Below are 21327 nucleotides of genomic sequence, written 5' to 3' on the forward strand. Positions count from 1 at the left end.
AGCTCCGAGACAGAGGCAACGCTATACGCGTGATAACTTGTCTCACACCGACATGAGAGAGACGCAAAATAAACAAGGCCTCATTAGAAATAGTCAATTCTTCCATAGTTCATACGCTATAACGCTTTCCATTGCGTGAGTGGTTGCTTACTCCAAGTAGGTATAATTTAAGAGGGTGGCGGGATGTGACTCGATGAAGAAAATTGCGGAACTACTTGGTGTGAGACGCTCTTTTGGAAGGTTCTGGAATTATTTTACAATAATGCAGCCAGTGACTAATGAGTCTGAGTCTACTACTATCCTTTTCCGTGAGGAGATTTAGGAAAGAGATAGCAATATATTTAAATCCATCATAATTAGCTAGAAGGACCAAGATAATGAAAGACATTATAGTCTTTAGTAGGTACATTTATTCACAAATTCACTATGAGCCCTTTAACGTTGGAGTAGGTGCCGGCTACGAACAGCAGTACCCCCGCCAGTATCACGAGCAGGTTCTTCCACAGCCGCCAGCGCCCGCGCCCCAGGCCAGGGCTCTCCCAGATCACCAGCAACTCTATCACTATCACAGCTCCGAGACAGAGGCAACGCTATACGCGTGATAACTTGTCTCACACCGACATGAGAGAGACGCAAAATAAACAAGGCCTCATTAGAAATAGTCAATTCTTCCATAGTTCATACGCTATAACGCTTTCCATTGCGTGAGTGGTTGCTTACTCCAAGTAGGTATAATTTAAGAGGGTGGCGGGATGTGACTCGATGAAGAAAATTGCGGAACTACTTGGTGTGAGACGCTCTTTTGGAAGGTTCTGGAATTATTTTACAATAATGCAGCCAGTGACTAATGAGTCTGAGTCTACTACTATCCTTTTCCGTGGGGAGATTTAGGAAAGAGATAGCAATATATTTAAATACATCATAATTAGCTAGAAGGACCAAGATAATGAAAGACATTATAGTCTTTAGTAGGTACATTTATTCACAAATTCACTATGAGCCCTTTAACGTTGGAGTAGGTGCCGGCTACGAACAGCAGTACCCCCGCCAGTATCACGAGCAGGTTCTTCCACAGCCGCCAGCGCCCGCGGCCCAGGCCAGGGCTCTCCCAGATCACCAGCAACTCTATCACAGCGGGGAATATGAAGCCCATGTTGGACAGGCAGAAAGCTCCCAGCTGAAACACAACCAAACAATTAAGAGGGCTAATTCCGTCACTCGTTTCATACAATCGTAGTTCCAATTTCATTTGAATATTAAGCAACCAAATTCCATGAAATTTTGCAGACATATTCTAGAAACTAATATCTATGTCTGTGGTTTTCCAGATTTCTGTTAAAATATTCGGTTTCAAAGTTACGCGGTCTTAAAAGTTTTCATACAAATCTTTGAGCCCCTGTAATTTTAAAACTAGGTACATAATTTTAGAAAAATCTAAAACACCACAGACACAGATATTAGTTTCTAGAATATGTCTGCAAAATTTCATGGACTTTGGTTGCTTAATATTCAAATGAAATTGGAACTACGATTGTATGAAACGAGTGACGGAGAGAGCCCTGTTAAGTATATATAGTAACGATTTATATCTATGATAAAAACCGCCCAAGTGCGAATCAGACTCGCGCACTGAGGGTTCCGTACTCGGGCATTTTTTCTAACATTTTCCACGATAAATCAAAAACTATCATATACATAAAATAAATAAAAATCTGTTTAGAATGTACGGGTAAAATCCTTTCATAATGATACCCCACTTGGTATAGTTATCTTACTTTGAAAATTGAAACATATTTTTTTTTTAAATGATGTGACCACAAATTGGCAGTTTTCAGATTTATTCCTGTATTTGTGCTATAAGACCTACCTACCTATCTTTCATGGTTCTAGGTCAACGGGAAGTATACCCTATAGGTTTTCTTGACAGACACGACAGACGGACGGACAGACAGACAGACAACAAAGTCTTATAAGGGTTTCGTTTTTTCTTATTACGGAACCCTAAAAATCAGTGGTCATCACTTCGATTGCCATTTAAACCTGTCGCGTACTTATAGTTCGATTTGAAGGTAGTCAAAATTCAAAAAAAAAAAAAACAAAATATTTTTATTCAATTAGACTTTTACAAGTTCTTTTGAATCGTCAAAAGCATCTACCACTGGTTCAGAATGCCTTTCCTACCGAGAAGAACCAGCAAGAAACTCGGCGGTTGCTCTTTTCAAAGATTTGATATACAATAAGTCTTAACTTACCAATCCCATCAAGTTCCCAATATTAGGGAAAGCGATAGCGATTGCAGTTATAACCACCACGAATATGGCTCTGTACACTCGCTCCCATATCCAATGGTTGCTGGTATCATGCTTCTTCGCCATGTAATACCATACCAGGTTGAAGGGTGCCCAGAAGTTGAGAGCAAAGGTTATGAAAATCATTATACCCATCAGGCATTTTAGTATTGTAGGAAATCTGAAAAATAACAGCACGATTAGGCAAGTATTTAAAGATACTTTAAAAATATTGTAGCAGTAAGTAAACGAAAAATTTTAAACCGCGAGCGAAGCAAGCGCAAAACTATTCACCGAGTTTAACGCGGTTTTTGGGTTCGTGACTCCAGCGAAAAAAGGAACCCTTATAAGATCACTTCGTTGTCTGTCTGTCTGTTTGTCGTATCCGTCAAGATCCGTCAAGGGAATCAAAACCTATCTCCGTTGAGCTAGAATCATGAAATTTGAAAGGTAGGTAGGTCTTATAGCACAAGTAAAGGGAAAAATCCGAAAACCGTGAATTTGTGTAATCACAAAAGAATAAGATTGATTGAATAGCCCAAACTATTAGCAAGCTGAAGTGGCAGTGGGCAGGCCATGCTTATCGTAGAGGCGATGGCCGTTGGAGCCGGAAAGTCCTTGAGTAGAGACCGCGTTTAAGCAAACGTAGTGTGGGACGCCCTCCAGCACGATGGACCGATGATATTAAGCGGCTGGCGGAAAGTGGCTGGATGAGGAAGGCTGAGGACCGGGTGTGGTGGCGCTGTATAGGGAAGGCATATGTCCAGCAGTGGACGTCCACAGGCTGATGATGATGATGAGATTGATTGTACTTACATTGCGTTGGGGAAATTCAATGTAACGGGTGATATCGATTGCTCTCCGAAGCCCCAATAACCGAAAAATCCGACCAGAATCAGAAATAGTACTACTATAGTCATACCTGAAACAAGAATAAGAATTGTGACGGGAAAACGGTCCCCTTAGCACGGTGATCATAAAAGAAACTTGAGAAGAAACTCGGCGGATGCTCTTTTCTAAGATTTGATACACATTATTATGCCATGTACAAGTGAAAATTAAAAATTTATAACAACCCCGACAAGTGAAGGTTACAGTAACTAGAAAAGAGCTGATAACTTTCAAACAGCTGAACCGATTTTCTTGGATTATAGCTAAGAACACTCTCCATCAAAGCCACCTTTCAAACAAAAAAAAACTAAATTAAAACCGGTTCATTAGTTTAGGAGCTACGATGCCACAGACAGATACACACGTCAAACTTATAACACCCCTCTTTTTGGGTCGGGGTTAAAAATAGGTAATTACGGTCCCACGCAATGCTGCATAATCTTCGATTGTGTAAAATGCTTTTTTCAGAACTATACAGAAAACTCACCATAACTCAGTACTTTAGGGAACTGCGTAGGATCCTTCATATTGTTTTCAATTGGTAACGATACTCCGATTCCTTCCATACTGAAGATGACAATGCCGCAAAATTCGAAGAACCCCATGGCGTCTTTCCAAGCAGGCACTGAGCTTATTGGCGGCGCAGATTGTAGGCCATATACCACTGTTGCTATCACACAGGTTACTAGAAAAAAAAAATGATTTTTAGGGTTACGTATCTCCAGAGAAAAAAGAAACCCTTCTGTCCATCGTGTCTGTCAAGCCCGTCAAGGGAACCAAAACCTTATAGGGTGCTTCCCGTTGACTCAGGCAATTTGGTAGGTATGACTTATAGCACAAGTAAAGAGAAAATCCGAAACACCATGTCAAATTATCATGATCAATCCATCGCCAGAAGACGTTTTGGCCAAAGTTCACTACGCTGGCCGGGTGTGGATTGGAAGACTTCGCACACCTTTCCGATTATTATTATAGCCATAGTAAGGAAACTAATAGGAAGGAGAGGAATACCAAAGAAAAGGTGGAGGGATTGCGTGAAAGAGGATATGTATGTAAAATTGTAGGTATGTCTTTTCGTTGGCACGACACATAATATGCATATTATACTGTTTAAGTTAGATTACTGTTAAGTTAGATTTTAAGGTGTAATTATTTGTAATTAGATTTTAAGGCGTCATTATTTGTAATTTATCTTTTCGTGTTTTATGTTGTGTTGGATCAACTAATAAAACTAATTCTATTCTATTCTAAAAGGGGTGGAAAATGCGTTGACGTATGAGAAGTAAGTGGAAGAAAATACATGTTGACCGACCCCACATAGCTTGAGATAAAGGATTAGAAGAAGACTAAGGAAACCAATGATTTACTCCTTGGTACTTACACTTGAGGAAGCGAGAGAAGTTAGAAGAAAACTTACCAATGAAGACATCGGCTATCAAAGAGAAACACAGGCTGCGTAAGCGTTGCGTAAGCCTAGACGTAGCGCGTACCGTTGCGTTGTAATGTATGGAACTGTATGAAACATGGCATACCGCTTGCGGGGCGTGAACGTTCACGTAGACGTAATGCGTGCAGTTACGTCTACGGGTTCACGCGCGTCACTACGCACGAGTCACGTGTACGTGCTGCATACGCAATTGGTGTGAATCGGCCATTACTTACCAATAAATACATCGGCTATCAAAGAGAAAGGTGCCAGATACTTGAGCGTGGTAATCATGCACAGCAACATCACTGGCAGCAATAAGGTCAGGACATAAAGCCTCAGTCTGTTAAGGTCGCCTTCTTCCTGGGTGTCCTCAACAACCTCTTTGATTGTCTTGGCGATTATTATCTGGTACACGCAGCATGCGCCGAAGAGGTCTATACATATTACTACGTCAACTGCGTACCTATGGAATGATTAATTACTTTACTAATTGAATGTGTGGGTATATTATTACGACGTATTTTAAACGATTTTTGATAACGCATTGATGCTTGTTTAGTCGTTTGGGTTAGTTTGAAAATATGGTCATAAAATTATTTAAAATGCTTGTCGTATTTTTTTTTTGATCAACCCATTGCCGGCCCACTACTGAGTACGGGTCTCTTCTCAGGGAGAAGGGTTTAGGCCATAGTCAGCCACGCTGGCCCAATGCGGATTGGCAGACTTCACACACCTTTAAATACATGGAGAACTCTCAGGCATGCAGGTTTCCTCACGATGTTTTCCTTCACCGTTAAAGCAAGTTATATTTAATTGGTTAAAATGCACATAACTGAAAAGTAAAAGGTGCCTGCCCGGGATCAAGTAAAGAGGTGCGTGCCCGGGATCGAACCCCCTACTTCCGATTAGGAGCCGGACGTTCTAACCACTAGGCTATCACAGTTTAGTTAATATATGTATATCGTCATATTATGCTCCAAAAGTTGAACCACGTCTGGTTTAACCATGGTCTGACACACTGCCCAAAATGCGGATTGACCCTATCGACAAAGCCGATGAGAATTTTTTTTTTTGAAATTTTCTAGAATTTGAATCTGTGTTTTCTCAAAGATTTTACCACAGTGCTAATGATATCCTAAGTTGTATCAGGTACCTACCTTATAGGTACTACTGTACTGTACTGCACTGCACTGCACTGCACTGCACTGCACTGCACTGCACTGCACTGCACTGTACTGTAGGTATGTACATACCTGAACCATTTACTATATTTCCTTAAGCTAGGGAAGGGGCCCACTTCAAGCGAAGCCTCTGCGAGATCTGGATACGATAGCTCTGTGATATGTAGCCGCCTGTACAAGGTTTGAGCTGATTTTATTAGTATCTGGAAAAATAATCTTGTTTTTACCCGACTGCGGCAAATCCAAAAGGAAGGGTGATGACTTATGATTTTAGCACTCTATGTATGTATGTATGTATGTATATGTTTGTATCCAAATTCTGTGCGTTTAGCTGATCCCACTTTTTACCCGACTGCGGCAAAGCCAAAAGGAAGGGTTATGATTTTAGCACTCTATGTATGTATGTATATGTGTGTGTTTGTATCCAAATTCTGTGTGTTCCACCGTAGTGGCTAAACTACTGGGCCGATTTTGATGAATGAGGTATCAATTGATTCGTCGTAAAGGTCCGGGTGACTTAAGCTATATTATTTTAAACGAAAAAAAATTAACCTAACGGATGTTATATCAATAAAAGTGGAGATCTCCAAAAAATTTTTTTTTGCTATCGTATCGGATGGGATGTCAAATGAAAGAGGAGAACATTCTGAGCTCGTGAATATAAGTGTTCAACAACATTAAAATATACTAAGCGATAGAAAAACAATTTTACTCTAATATTTCAGTGTTTATTAAGACGATCGTAGTTGGGTTTTAGTTTTCAAGTTTATCTTGTGCTAATAAAGCGGTGATAGCCTATCTCTAGTGGTTAAGATGTTGGCCTCTTCTTCTTCTTCTTCTTCTCTCTGGGCTGGTTTCCGCACTTAAACGTTTCCGTTAAATGTCAGAAGTGTACACAACCCGACTCCTACTAGAGAAGTCACGTAAATATTCTTCCGATTTTGATGTAGCATGTTGTTGCAGATAAGCTACCTATGAAGACAGCCCTCTGTGCTCCATGCAGAGATGTTGGCCTCTATTCGAGGTTCTGGTGCTGGATTCGAGTCCTAGATGTGGTCAAAAAGTTATTGGGATGTCTGTCAAGAAATTCTCAGCAAAAACCCCTTGTTTTTGGTTTGTCCTTCAATCATGCGTACCAATGAAGACATCGGCTATCAAAGAGAAAGGTGCTAGATACTTGGGTGTGGCAATCATGCATAACAACATCACTGGCAGCAATAAGGTCAGGACATAAAGCGAAAAAGCCCCTAAGCAGCCTGGAGTTAGAAAGTTGGTGGTTATTTCCGCGCCTTGGAGAACGCGTAAAACTATCATTTCTCGCACCTGATCTCTCTCCGATGGTGTCGGATTGCCGACCCGTAACCGTGAGAGAGAAGGAATAGAGGATGCTCTGTTTGGTACTAAATAATTTATTTCCTGCATAGTTAGCTAGTCTTCGCTACTAAGTACTAACACAATCAGTTCAAGTGTTTTCAAAGTATTTAGTAATTGGTAGGTAGGTATTACAATTATTTACTACTTCAAGTAAGTAAACAGGAAGTAAACACAGGGATTACAGGATTATGATATGTTTGGTACTTCAACTAACTAAGAGAAGTTTTATCCTAGAGCACTCTGTACAAGGTACCTACCTTACAGGTAACACATTTTTGGACTTTTCTACTAGCGATATCGTTAATAGAATGTCACTTTGTCTAGGCCCTTAGAAAGCGTTCTGGTTATAAGTACTTTGAAGAGTGCGCTATGAAGAAACTAACTTCATTTTTATGAAGGCAGGTACTGATTGATGATTACTGATAAGGTAAACTCACATGTACACAATATGCGATGTAGAATCCGAAGATAACAGTGAAAATCAATGACGTCCATAGTCCACTTTTCATGTAAGCCTCATGGATGCCCATTATGCCTCCGCCCAGACATCCTTTTATCAAGTGTCCTGTAGATTCTAGGGTACTGGAAAAGACAAGATAGAAAATTTAAAAAAAAAACCGGCCAAGTGCGAGTTGGAATCGCACACGAAAGTTCCGTACAGTCATACAAGATATCCAATCAATCCAAAGAAGCCATCTATATGTGATTTAGTGATTTTTTTTTTATATTTGTGATATAACCACAAATTCACGCTTTTCAGATTTTTTCCCTTTACTTGTGATGACATTGCTACATGCCTTTCATGATGGTAAGTCAACGGGAAGTACCCTACAGGTCCTGATTTACTTGACGGGTCTTGACAGACAATACAGACAGACAGAAAAAGAGGAGATCCTATGAGGGTTCCTTTTTTCTCTGGTTCACTTATCTACAATATAATTTACAGTTCAAAAATGTAAATCCTATAGGTATCCTATAAGAGGACGACGAAATACCTATCTACTCATGTGACGAAGCTATTCATCTTAATTTACGTATCTATTAAAATCTAATGATTAGTTTATCTGTTCGTCTGTCTGGATGTAAATTACTAATGTGGCTAGCCTACTTACAATAATTATAAATACCATAGCTGATGCCCGCGACTACGTTCGTCTGGATTTAGTTATTTTTAATTCCGAGGAAATTCATTAATTTTCCCAGATGTAAAGTCCTGTATCGCTCTCAGGTCTCAGAACTATGCCAAAAATCATGTCGATCCGTTGCGACGTGATTGAATGACAAACCAACAAACCATCAAACATTACACACTTTTGCATTTATCCATACTTCCATACTAATAATAATTATAAATGCGAAAGTGTGTCTGTCTATCTGTCTGCTACCTTTTCTCTTACTTCTTACGAAATTTGGTACAGGGATAGCTTATATCCCGGGGACGGACATAGGCTACTTTTATCCCGGAAAATCAAAGAGTTCCCACGGGATTCAAATTCAAATTCAAATTCAAAATGTTTTTATTCAATTAGACTTTTACAAGTTCTTTCGAATCGTCAAAAGCATCTACCACTGGTTCGGAATGCCTTTCCTACCGAGAAGAACCAGCAAGAAACTCGGCGGTTGCTCTTTTCAAAGATTTGATATACAATATTATGCCATGTATAAAAGCAATTGAAGTCCTGCGCATTGCTGGAGCGAATCAAAGTTCAAATCCACGCTTTTTTATCATTTACATAATCTTCGATAGTATAATATGCTTTTCTCAAGAGCATATTTTTAATAGATTTTTTGAACCTGTGTAAAGGCAAGTCCAAAATTGACTGAGGAATTTTGTTATAGAAGATTCCCAAAAACCCATCCGCTTAACCGATTTGTATGAAACTTGGTACCGAGGCGAGGTAGCTTGCGTCCCTGTTATTGACATAGGCAACTTTTTATCCCGGAAAATCAGACAGATTCCACGGGATCTTAAAAAACCTAAATCCACGTGGACGAAGTCGCGGGCATCCTCTAGTAGTAGGTAGTTATAAAAGGAAAACCCAATTTTACTAAATGCACGCTCTATGGATTTTGCAAAGCTATAAGGAAATTCAGATACAAACTTCAAAGATAACTGGTTTTTTCTTTGTTCAAGTATTTTTGTTTTTTGACCTCAGAGTATAAAAAACACTGTAGACCTACAAAACGTCCACCGAAAAGGAAAAATTGATATCTACCTAACAAATCGGGGTTTAAGTACCTACCAAGTAATAATTTATTTAAGTGGGTAGGTACCCATCTGTTGGCCCACCAAGACGAATTTAATGTCATATTATTTATCAAAATCGGTTGATCCGTTGAATAGTTACGAGCGGATATTGTAACGGACATACACACAGGTCAAACACATAATCCTCTTTTAGGACTTCGCCGCAGTCGGTTGAAAAAAAAAGATTCCGACAAATTGAGCACCTCCTCCTTTTTTCGAAGTTGGTTGAAAAGACTCGCCGCCACTACATTCCGTCTGTATGCGTTGGCCCTAAGCATTGTATAGATTTAAATAACATTGAAAATACCGTTTTGCACGTGCCAAAAACCTGATACACAGTTCAATGTGTATAGAATACCTAATTTATTTAAATTTATAAAAAAAAACAGGTTTCAAAAACATGTGATATTGAACTCTTTCCTCAAGACCTACTTTCCAGGGTTTTGTTCAATGAAACAACTCAATGCCATTTTTTTTTATTATGAGCCTTATGAGGGGTCTCTCCGTTACTCGCTCCATACAAACGTAGTTCGTCTCTCATTGGAATACTAACCAATCATACTCAATGGAATTTTGTAGAAACGCTCCGGGAACTAATATCTATGCCTGTGGTTTTCCAGATTTCCGATAAAATATTCGGTTTCAAAGTTACGCGGTCTTAAAAATTCACATACAAATCTTGGAGCCCCTGTAATTTTAAAACTACGTATTTTTAGAAAAATCTAAAACACCACAGGCACAGATATTAGTTTTTAGAATATGCCTGCAAAATTTCATGGGCTTTGGTTGCTTAATATTCAAATGAAATTGGAACTACGAATGTATGGAGTAAGTGACGGAAAGAGCCCTGTTAAACTGTGTTAAATAGCCTATGACAACTAAGTTCTCTCTTTGCCGCGTAAAAGAAAAGTGCTTTTCTTTTTAAAGAAGCGTAAGTTATGCCGTTCCTATGCAGATACTTAAACATTTTACTCAAGATTTCCAGGAAACTATTCGCAAACATACTTTGGATGACATTCACAGTCAAATTTTTTTAATTTTTATCCTTATATTTACCTACCCTATTAAATTTTTAATTATCCTGGTTTGTAAGTAAGTAGGTAGTATTTAGCTAACAAGTGTAAATTAAAAATTTATAACACCCCCGACAAGTGAAGGTTACAGTAACTAGAAAAGAGCTGATAACTTTCAAACGGCTGAACCGATTTTCTTGGATTATCTATAGCTAAGAACACTCTCGATCAAGCCGCCTTTCAAACAAAAAAAACTAAATTAAAATCAGTTCATTAGTTTAGGAGCTACGATACCACAGACACACAGATACACACGTCAAACTTATAACACCCCTCTTTTTGGGATGGGGCCTAACTAAGACAGGATTAAAATACATATCTTAGGTGCTCTATTTCTATGGAAAATCAAAGAGTTCCCACTGGATCACTGGATTCAAAAAAAGCTGAATCCACACGGACGAAGTCGCGGGCATCATCTAGTGAATAACATTTTATAGGAGGTAGATAGGTAGAAAAGTGAAATTTACTTGGTAGGCTTCTTAATTTGCCTATGTGCGGCGAAGTCGAAGGAGTCTTTTTCTGCGTGTATCACAAATCTCTTCCTAACTTCTGGTGGTGGTTGGGGAGGTGGCTTGTTCTCTGGGTCGAATTCTACCTGGTTTTGTGTCGTGTTCACCTAGAAAAGAAAGACGGTTTCTGTGAGAGCATACAGGCAGTTTCAAACAGTCATGACTGACCACTTCACAGCATCTGCACTTGCCGAAAATTTGGATTAGGTACGGTCAGCCTCAGAATTCGAGTAGCAATTCCGCGAAACTATTGCATCAAAAACCTGTCGCACTTATGACCTTTTTGTATAACAAGTGTAAGTTAAAAATTTATAACACCCCCGACAAGTGAAGGTTACAGTAACTAGAAAATAGCTGATAACTTTCAAACGGCTGAACCGATTTTCTTGGATTATAGCTAAGAACACTCTTGTGATCAAAAGCCACCTTTCAAACAAAAAAAAAAAAACTAAATTAAAATCGGTGCATTAGTTTAGACTTTAGATTACTTCTAGATCAAGCTTTACGCTTGGTTGGAGGGGAAAAGGGGAATATTAGTCATGATAAACATGGCTAATACTTATAAAAATATATTTTTTAGTTGTACATCACTTTCTCATACTATCATTTTTATAAAGAGTAAAACAGGTTCAGGCATACACGTAATAATATGCATTTTATTGTGGTGTCTGATGTTTGAATATTATTATCATTAGGATTTTATTGCGATGAAAAACAAATAAATTAAGGTTTTAGCAAATCGAGATGCAGTGGGAATCTCGCCACACAACTGTTTTGGCAATACATGTGGCATTCAAAATTGAATGATCGGATAAAAAAGTCAAGGAAATCCACATACGGGCTTTAGCAAACACCGCGACGATAGAGAAAGTCTACAATCTTCTTTTCATTGACGTACATGTACGCTCGAGCAGTTACAACTGCCCCAAGCATTTACAACTGCTCCAAGCAGTTAAAACTGCTCCAAGGCAGTTGTCAACTGCTCACGCAGTACAATAATTTAGTACGTTGTTATATAAATCAGGGTTAATTTTTCAATTTGAAAAACTATAGCAAAAAACTTAGGTATCATAAAATGGTTCTGATTAGATTCTAATGTAGAGTTAATAGGAACGTGATAAATATGACCTAGAGCCATTACGAACATTTGGAGAAGCTAGCTGTGAATCAATCTTTAACAAATAAGAGGAGTTTCTTCGTAGCGAGCTCCAGACAAAGGTAATTCAGGAGGCCTGACCTCCTCGATCACTCCTCTCTTCTCTACGTCTAATTCTTTGGAATTAGATATCTGCGTTTAAGCATTTGAAGGAAAACATCGTGAGGAAACCCGCATGCCTGAGAGTTCGCTATATTCTCAAAGGTATGTGAAGTCTGTTAATCAACACTTGACAGGTGGTCTCTTCCCAGAACCATACCAGAGCAGCGTGGTACCATTCTGAAAGGAGACCGGTCCTCAGTAGTGAGCCGGTGATGGATTGATAATGATGATGATAATGGAAAATTAAAAACAGCGGATGCTATTTCTTTGTACCTATATACATACACCACACAAAACACACACGCTTTTTTATATTAAATACTAGCCGATGCCCGCGACTTCGCTACGTGGATCTAGGTTTTTCGAAATCCCGTGGGAACTCTTTGATTTTCCGGGGTAAAAGTAGCCTATGCGCTAATCCAAGATATTATCTATCTCCATTCCAAATTATCAGCCAAATCAGTCAAGTAGTTTTTGTGTGAAGGAGTAACAAACATACACACACACACACACACACACACACATATACACACAAACTTTCGCCTTTATAATATTAGTGTGAAAAATAATTACCAAATTATAGTAGGTATAGATACTTGGTTGGTGGTTGTTATTTTGTTTGTTGATATAATATTTTAAGGGAAGACACTGCCTCTTGAAACACAGTTTTCAGTTCTTCAGAAGGCAGGGCCTTACGCCATAGCTTGAAATACTACTTTTTATAAGTTAATAAAGATTTATTTATTTATTTATTAACTACGTATATTAGTAACCTCAATATCTACTCATGTGACCTTAAGAATAATTATTTGTACCTTACTTGCTAAAAAATTGACGCACTAAACACAGACAACCTTTACCTGCAAGCAGTTTTCGTTATCTTATTTGCACAACTGAGATCTAAATATATAACTGTAAGAATATCTAGATTCTAGACTAATATCAAATAAATTGGATAAAACAAACTTAAAGAACGATTTTATATTAGAACAGAAGGTATATTTAATTATATATTATTTTCGAAAACGTATTTTGGATAGGTAAGCACCTAATATTTTTTGTAGACTTCCTTTTTTTTAAACATTTTGATTTAAAAACTGTGCATAATACCTATTAAGTTAAAAATAGAATAGGTATTAATTCTTAAAGACATTGAAATATTACCTAATTAATTAAATTTTAATTATGTTACAAGCAAAACGTAATATTTCCATAATTGTTAAAAATATGTATATGTACAATATATGTATTAGGTATGAATTAAACAGGTAGGAATTAAACAGGTAGGTATTCTCAAGCTAAATGTAAAAAAAAAAAACAAAACGTTACCTTAATGTTTTAATTACTAAGCAAAACTTATTCCATTATTTTTAATACGCTAATTAATATGCATCGAGCGTGCAAACTAAATCATAAAAAAAAACAAATAAAAAAATACTCACATGATTTGAATTCATTTCCATTTCAATATTTAATAAATAAAATACTTAGTTTAAATATTTTAAAATTAATACTTTTTAATTTAGCCTAAAAACTGCACTAAACACTAAAACTAAATTAAATAAACACTAAAAGCGACTCATTGCCTCCGAGTCAAGATTCGTATCATGAAGATAGTTCGCGACAGACTAAAGCCTTGAAAATGTACAATCAAGGCGAAAAGTTATAGCAATCCATATCCATACTATCCATCCATACTAATATTATAAATGCGAAAGTGTGCCTGTCTGTCTATCTGCTAGCTTTTCACGGCCCAATTAAAAATGGACGGGCGGACAGACAGACAGACAGACAACAAAGTGATCCTATAAGTGTTCCGTTTTTCCTTTTGAGGTACGGAACCCTAAAAACTGCGATACCCCTTCCAAGTTAGTCTGCTACCATCTTAGACTGCATCATCACTTACCACCAGGTGAGATCGTGCAGTCAAGGGCTCAGCTCTGGGATCGGGACCGGGTTAGTTATTTTCAGTGGTAGAGATAAAGTTGTAATTTCTTTACCATATTCTTTTTACCCGACTACAGCAAAGCCAAAAGAAAGGGTTATGATTTTAGTAGTCTATGCATGTGTGTGTGTGTTTGTATTAGATTCTGTATGTTCCACCGTAGCGCCTAAATTTCTGGAACAATTTCATAAGAGGTGTCAAGAATTCCTTACTATGGTCCGGGTGTGGTCCGGGTGACATATGCTACATTTTATACGAAAAAAAATTGACCTGACGGATGTTACATCAAAAAAAGTGGGGGTCTCAAAAATAGCGAATAAACGAACTTGCTATCTATCGAGCTAATATAGAGTTACTAGCTGACGCCCGCGACTTTGTCCGCGTGGATTTAGGTTTTTCGAAATCCCGGTTCTCTTTGGTTCCCCAGAACTCTTTGGTTTTCCGGGATAAAAAGTAGCCTATGTGCTAATCCAGGATATTATCTATCTCCATTCCGAATTTCAGCCAAATCCGTCCCGTGGTTTTTGCGTGAAGGAGTAACAAACATACACACACACACACGCACATACAAACTTTCGCCTTTATAATATTAGTGTGATATCGGTGACCTTGGTTCTCTGTGGATTTTCAGGTACCTATTTTCAGATAAAGTCCAAACCCGCTGAATAACTTCGAATTTGTGGATGAGGTCGTTTTTCAGTGTCCACATTCCAGTGCCATATATCAGGACCATGCTGAAGTCTTGATTATCGATCCATGGAGTTAAATTTAGTTGATAATTGGTATGTTGCTAACGGGTAAAATGATTTTTTTAATAAATTGTTAACCTACAATTAAAAGCTAGATAGCATTTTATTTTTAAACGTTTTGATTTAGTACTTTAAGACAGGGTTGTCACAGAAATAATTAATTTATTGGATGACATTGGCCTGTTAATAAAAATGTAGAGCCATCGGAATACCGAAAAGAAAATAGGATAGAATAGAATATATTTTTATTCAAGTAAACTTTTGCAAGTGGTTTGGAATCGTCAAAATAATTTACCACTGGTTCGGACGGCCGTTCCTACCAAACCAGCAAGAAACTCGGCGGTTGCTCTTTCCAAGTGTTCAATTTACAATAATATGACTGAATCTGATATGTCAGTCAATCATTGACAAGGGCAATAGGGATTTCGTGAGAGGCTTTAACCGTGGCTAGTTATCACCTTACCAGGGATTTAGCGTTCCGTTACGATCTTAAACACATCTATGCTAATACATAAAATTGGAGTGTCTGTCTGTAATTTCGAAATAACTACCGCATATTAAGGTCATATGGTTATTTGACCGATACTATAACCGAATCACACGTTTTTAAAATTTTTGTCTGTCTGTCTGTCTGTTTGAAAAGGCTAATCTTGGGAACGGCTGAACCGATTTTGACGGGATTTTCACAGACAAGTAGAGAATTGACCAGGGAGTAACATAGGCTACTTTTTTAACCGACTTTCAAAAAGGGAGTTGTGTTTTTCTAGCTATGTACACCGAAATCTCCGAGATTTCTGAACTGATTTGCGTCATTTCTTTTTTAATCGATAGAGGAACTTTGCGACATTGTTTCATAAAAAATTTGGAGTCCAACTCCTCAATCCTGATGCTGCAGGGGATCTGACCAATCCACGCGGGCGAAGCTGCGGGCATCAGCTAGTTGAAAATAAAGATGCGGCTATCCTACATCTGTCTGCGGTGGATGCTCGATTACTTCGGTCACATTACTAGGAAAAACTTGAGTAGCATAGAGAAGCTCTTGGTCACTGGCAATATCGGAGGGAAGAGACCCCATGGATGCAGCTCGAGCTGTTCCGACCAGACCAAAGAAGCGGTCGACATACCCGTCTGCAATGCCTTCCGTATGGCCTCTAACAGGGACAAGTGTAAATTAAAAATTTATAACACCCCCGACAAGTGAAGGTTACAGTAACTAGACAAGAGCCGATAACTTTCAAACGGCTGAACCGATTTTCTTGGATTATAGCTAAGAACACTCTCGATCAATCCACTTTTCAAACAAAAAAAAACAAATTAAAATCGGTTCATTAGTTTAGGAGTTACGATGCCACAGACAGATACACAGATACACACGTCAAACTTATAACACCCCTCTTTTTGGGTCGGGGGTTAAAAAAATGGCGCAACATTGTAAAGAAGGCATCGAGGGACTGACGCGAGACAAGAAGACGATGCCGCGTAGGAAACCTGTAGTAGGTATAACCTGCTCTATAAGTTAGCTAATTTCTATTAAAGACTGCATTAATTTCACTAGGTGCAATAGCAGACACGTGCTTACTAATAGTGATCAATTAACGAAAAGTCAGTGATAGATTATTAACAAAAAAGCGACATATCTTTTAATCAATCATATGGTTATTTTACATTAATCATCTTTTTTTCGCCACCCCTGACTTAATTACCCCGATTCCGTGGCTGCATTAAGCCGTGCATGCATATTATTCAATTCTCAACAATTTAACACGAACGCGGAACATGGCCATATTACACAGTAGTATAATAACAAACATAACCTCAAACGAGTGCGAAAGTATAGAGGGAATGGCTAAAAGTGCTGCCAAAATTGCCTTTTACAATTTCAAGTGGCAATTTGTTACAATTGTCTTCTTTAACACGACACTTTTCTGTGGTGTCAATTCGTTTCTACAATCGTACAAAAAAAATGTGGTGGTTGCAAGCGATTCGTATAATCCAAGATTTACGATGACAACAAGACAGTTCGTTATATTTGGAACCAATCTAGATAACATTCATCATTTAGTAACCTGGATGAAAGAACAGATGTTTGATAGTTCATCCAAGTATGTAATCATATGTCAATCCATTGAAAGAAAAGATTGTGATGAAGTAGTAGCTTTAGAATATTTGTGGCAACTCAGAATCATGAATGTTATATTCATCAATGATATATTCGAAAAGGGCACAACAGGCTATTATTACGAATATGGTAAAGAATGCAAAAATACATTACCAATAAAAGTGAGCAACTGGGACTCTTGTGTGTCTACAAATGAATCAAGATATTGTGCTGAAATATTTCCTGTTCAATTACGAAATATGCACGGATGTCCGTTTATGGTGTCGACGTTTCTTCAACCCCCTTTGATGTATATTAATGATGGTGTACCCTCAGGAGCTGATGGAGATTTGTTGAGGATTATAATTGATGCGTTGAACGCTACTCTTGTGCTTATGCTGCCGAGTAGAGGAGACGGGTGGGGAAATCTTGACGATAATGGAACCTGGGTTGGCTCTCTCAGCGATATTTACTATGATTTAGCAAACATTTCCATGACGTCAGCCAGTATCACCCAATCGAGGTACAGTACTTACGAATTATCCAGCTTCTACTATACGAGTACACTAATCTGGATAACTCACCCTCCAGAGCCTGAACCGCCTTATTACAAGCTACTACGTCCATTTAAGCCACCCGCTTGGATAGCTTTAGGCTTTTCCTTTTTGTTCGTAGTTTTCCTAGCAGTGTTTCTCAAAACTCAATTCTGTTTGTCTATATGGCATAAAATAAATTCTGGCCATTTATCTGACAGGGTGATATTTTCGGCATGGGAATTGTGCATGGGCCAGGTAGTTACTATAAATTCTATGAAAACGATCGTGCTGTATTTGATATTGTGTTGGATTTGGTATTGTTTCTTAATGCGCACATTTTATCAGGCATACTTGATAAATTCGTTGAAAACAGAATTATATTCATCAGAACTGTCTAGTATAGAGGATGCTATTGCTAAAGGTTATCCCTTTGGTGGAGGTCCGGCTTTGAAGGAGTACTATATTGAAACTCCTTCAATATATGAAAATTGGGAGGATAAACATATTTCGGAGCTTGGACCTACATTGTTAAATTTGACACACGGAATGCATTACGCTTTAGCGATAAAGTTAGCAATCGTACAAGAGTTTCTTAAGCAACCCGGAAGAAAGTTACAAATTTTACCTCAAAAAATTCTCTCCAGTCCTACAGGTATATTTTTAAAAAGGTATTCTCCTTTCACTATAGTTCTTAACCGGATATTGAAAAGGTTATGTGAATTTGGATTCCCACAAACGATTTTCAAAAATAATACAGTCTCACATTTTATGGGAAAGTCGGCGGATGAAAAGAAGCCGATTAAATTAATACATTTCACTGGCTGCTATATAATATTGCTAATTGGGTGGGTTTCGTCATTCATTCTGTTTATTATTGAAATGTGCATTGAAAAACGAAGAAATAGAGTCATTAGATTTAGCAATTAATTGTACTGCCATCAAGGCTTATTAATATTTCATTATAATGACATATCTACGATTTAAAATATTAAAAAAAAAGAAAACTGTAGCGTAACGAAAAGTTATTAACCATTACGGCTAGACATGTAAAATGGCAATCAACGGTCAGTTGTATTTCTAAAACAAATATAGCTGTGTGTCTTTTTTAGTTTCAGTGATTTTGCTGCATTGTGTATTGAAATCATGAATAACTATACAGACAACTTTTTAACTCCGGAATCCGAAGTTTTACAAAAAATTGGACGAATCACAGCAAAGATTGCCTACTACAATTTTGATTGGCGTTATATCACTCTTGTTATGTTCAATAGTTTACAATATTTGGTTGCAATGGAGTCATTTTTGAGTAATTACAAACAATCAGTGGTGTTGAAATTTGGAAAATTCATCCCTACCCGTCGGTACAATGTACCTCAGTATATAATATTTGGAAAAGATACCGCAGCTTTGATTGATATAGTTAAATGGCTGGATAAATCAAAATATGATAATTCAGGGAAATATATCATCATTTGCACGTCACCAGACAGTGAAGATTGTGGAGAGTCCTTAATTTTTAAAGCACTGTCTAAACTGTTAATTATAAATGTCGTATATTTAAGAGCACATACCATAGATGAATTTATGGCATTCTCTTATGAAATTGTCCTTCCAGAAAAATGCATCAATAGCGAAGCATATACTTTAAACATAACAGACGAATGTGCTTCAGATGATTGTTTTAAAGAATTGTATCCGGAGAAATTGAAAAACTTTTTTGGATGCCCACTTATTGTATCTACTTTTGAGCAACCCCCGTTTATGTATTTAAATAATGATACTATGGAACCATCTGGAGGTGATGGTGATGTTATTAAATTAGTTGCTAAAGTTTTGAATGCAACATTGGAAATAAAGACACCCATAGAAGGCAATGACGCTGGCGCGTATGAACACGATAATTGGACGGGTTCTTTAGGGGACGTTTTCAATGATCGCGTTCACGTGTCAATTTGCTCTTTACCAGTAACCGCAAACATGTATGGTAATTTCACAATTTCTTTCATTTATAATTCTATGGACATAGTTTGGACTGCACAATTGCCAGCAATCAAGCCAGCGTGGCAGAAACTTTTAATCCCATTTGAAACAAATTTAAGAATAGCTTTATTCTTCATCTTCGTTGGAGTTGTTATATTGAATGCTTTCACAAAATCTAGTACTTGGAGAAAAATTAGGCAAGTCGTTAAAATAAGTCCTATAAGGTATAATTTACTATTTTATTCATGGGCGTTGTTTTTAGCTATACCGATATTGAGAGTGCCTAAAAAGCGACCTCTTTTACTGATTGTATATACTTGGATATGGTTTTGTTTTATCGTAAGAAATGCTTACCAATCAGTGCTAATACGTTCATTGAAGAACGAAAATTATGAAAACTTCCTCTCTGACTTTGAGAGCGTATTAAAAAGTAAAAAACCATATGGAGGTCTTGCCACATTTAGGGAATATTACAAAGATGAGCCAGTTATTTATAAAAACTGGATACTGTTAGATTATGATGAAGCGACTGATAAATTAGATAGAATTTCTGGTGAAAGTACTGATTTTGTTTTGGCAATCAATAAGGAAATTGTTGTTGAAAATTTGATAGCGCACAATGGTCTAAGGCAATTGCAAATTTTACCTGAAAAGATTGTCAATAGTCCCACAGTAATGTATTTCAAAAAGCATTCCGTTCTTACTCAAACAGTTGATCACGTTTTAAGCATTTCTGTAGAAGCAGGCTTAACTCAATTTACTTATTCAAGATATGTTAAGCACAAGAAACTATTATTTAAGAGACAAGTTAAAAACAAAAGGAAATCTCTCACTTTTAATAACTTTAAAGCTTGCATGTTTTTGATGGGTTTTGGATGGGGTTTATCTATTATATTTTTTGTAGCCAAGCGTTCTGTGGACATTTTGTAATTGAATAATACGTGGGAAGGGTTTTCATATGGTTAAAGTGCGAGTCAGACTCACGCTCTGAGAGTTCCGTACTCGGGTATTTTTTCCAACATTTTGCACGATAAATCAAAAACTATTACACTTAAAAATAAATGAAAATCCGTTTTAGAATACACAGGTAAAGCCCTTTCATATGATACCCCACTTGATATAGTTATCTTACTTTGAAAATTGAAACACATTTTAATTTTTTTTTAATGATGTAACCACAAATTCGCGGTTTTCAGATTTATTCCTGTACTTGTACTATAAGACCTACCTACCTGCCAAATTTCATGATTCTAGGTCAACGGGAAGTACCCTATAGGTTTCTTGACAGACACGACGGACGGACGGGCGGACAGATAGACAGACAGCAAAGTGATCCTACAAGGGTTCCATTTTTCCTTTTGAGGTACGGAACCCCAAAAAGAGCCCCGGATGGGTTCGAAACTAGTTTGGCTTACATCGACTAAATACGTTAGTAAAGCCGGTACATTCTATACTTAAAATGGAAATCAATCACGATATGTAGTTTAAACATTAAAATCTAGTCCAACTTAAAGAAAGATCAATATTACAGGTAATTATTGAAAATTGAAAAAAGAGCAACCGCTGAGTTTCTTACCGGCCCTTCTCACTAGAATTTTCCTTCCGAACCGAACTGAGTCTTGACACAAGCAGACCCACATGAAATAAATAAATTCACAAATTATTTCACGTGAAATCCGTGTACCACTGATTTTCATACCAACGATGCATGGTGACAATCAATTCGACAAGTGTGTCCGTTCATTGTGTCAATCTGTATTCATTAACA

General features: G+C 37.5%; 3 protein-coding genes across 3 annotated transcripts; 2 read left to right on the plus strand and 1 right to left on the minus strand.

The window, feature by feature from the left end:
- Positions 1-962: 962 nt before the first annotated feature.
- On the minus strand, positions 963-13887 carry LOC123878014 (proton-coupled amino acid transporter-like protein pathetic). Its single transcript, XM_045925036.1, has 9 exons — positions 13694-13887; positions 10952-11100; positions 7601-7745; positions 5862-5992; positions 4842-5071; positions 3667-3864; positions 3105-3210; positions 2253-2469; positions 963-1177 (listed from the first exon to the last, which is right to left on the minus strand). Exons 1-9 carry the CDS (start codon positions 13712-13714, stop codon positions 983-985), a joined length of 1392 nt encoding a protein of 463 aa, XP_045780992.1. The 5' UTR covers positions 13715-13887; the 3' UTR covers positions 963-982.
- Positions 13888-16754: 2867 nt separating this feature from the next.
- LOC123878021 lies at positions 16755-18506 on the plus strand. The gene has a single exon (XM_045925043.1). It carries the CDS (start codon positions 16788-16790, stop codon positions 18504-18506), a length of 1719 nt encoding a protein of 572 aa, XP_045780999.1. The 5' UTR covers positions 16755-16787.
- Positions 18507-18722: 216 nt separating this feature from the next.
- LOC123877935 lies at positions 18723-20489 on the plus strand. Its single transcript, XM_045924870.1, has one exon. The coding sequence runs from the start codon at positions 18723-18725 to the stop codon at positions 20487-20489; it is 1767 nt and encodes a 588-aa protein (XP_045780826.1).
- Positions 20490-21327: the final 838 nt, after the last annotated feature.

Source organism: Maniola jurtina, chromosome 25, assembly GCF_905333055.1.
Source record: "Maniola jurtina chromosome 25, ilManJurt1.1, whole genome shotgun sequence".
Classification (NCBI taxonomy): Eukaryota; Metazoa; Arthropoda; class Insecta; order Lepidoptera; family Nymphalidae; genus Maniola; species Maniola jurtina.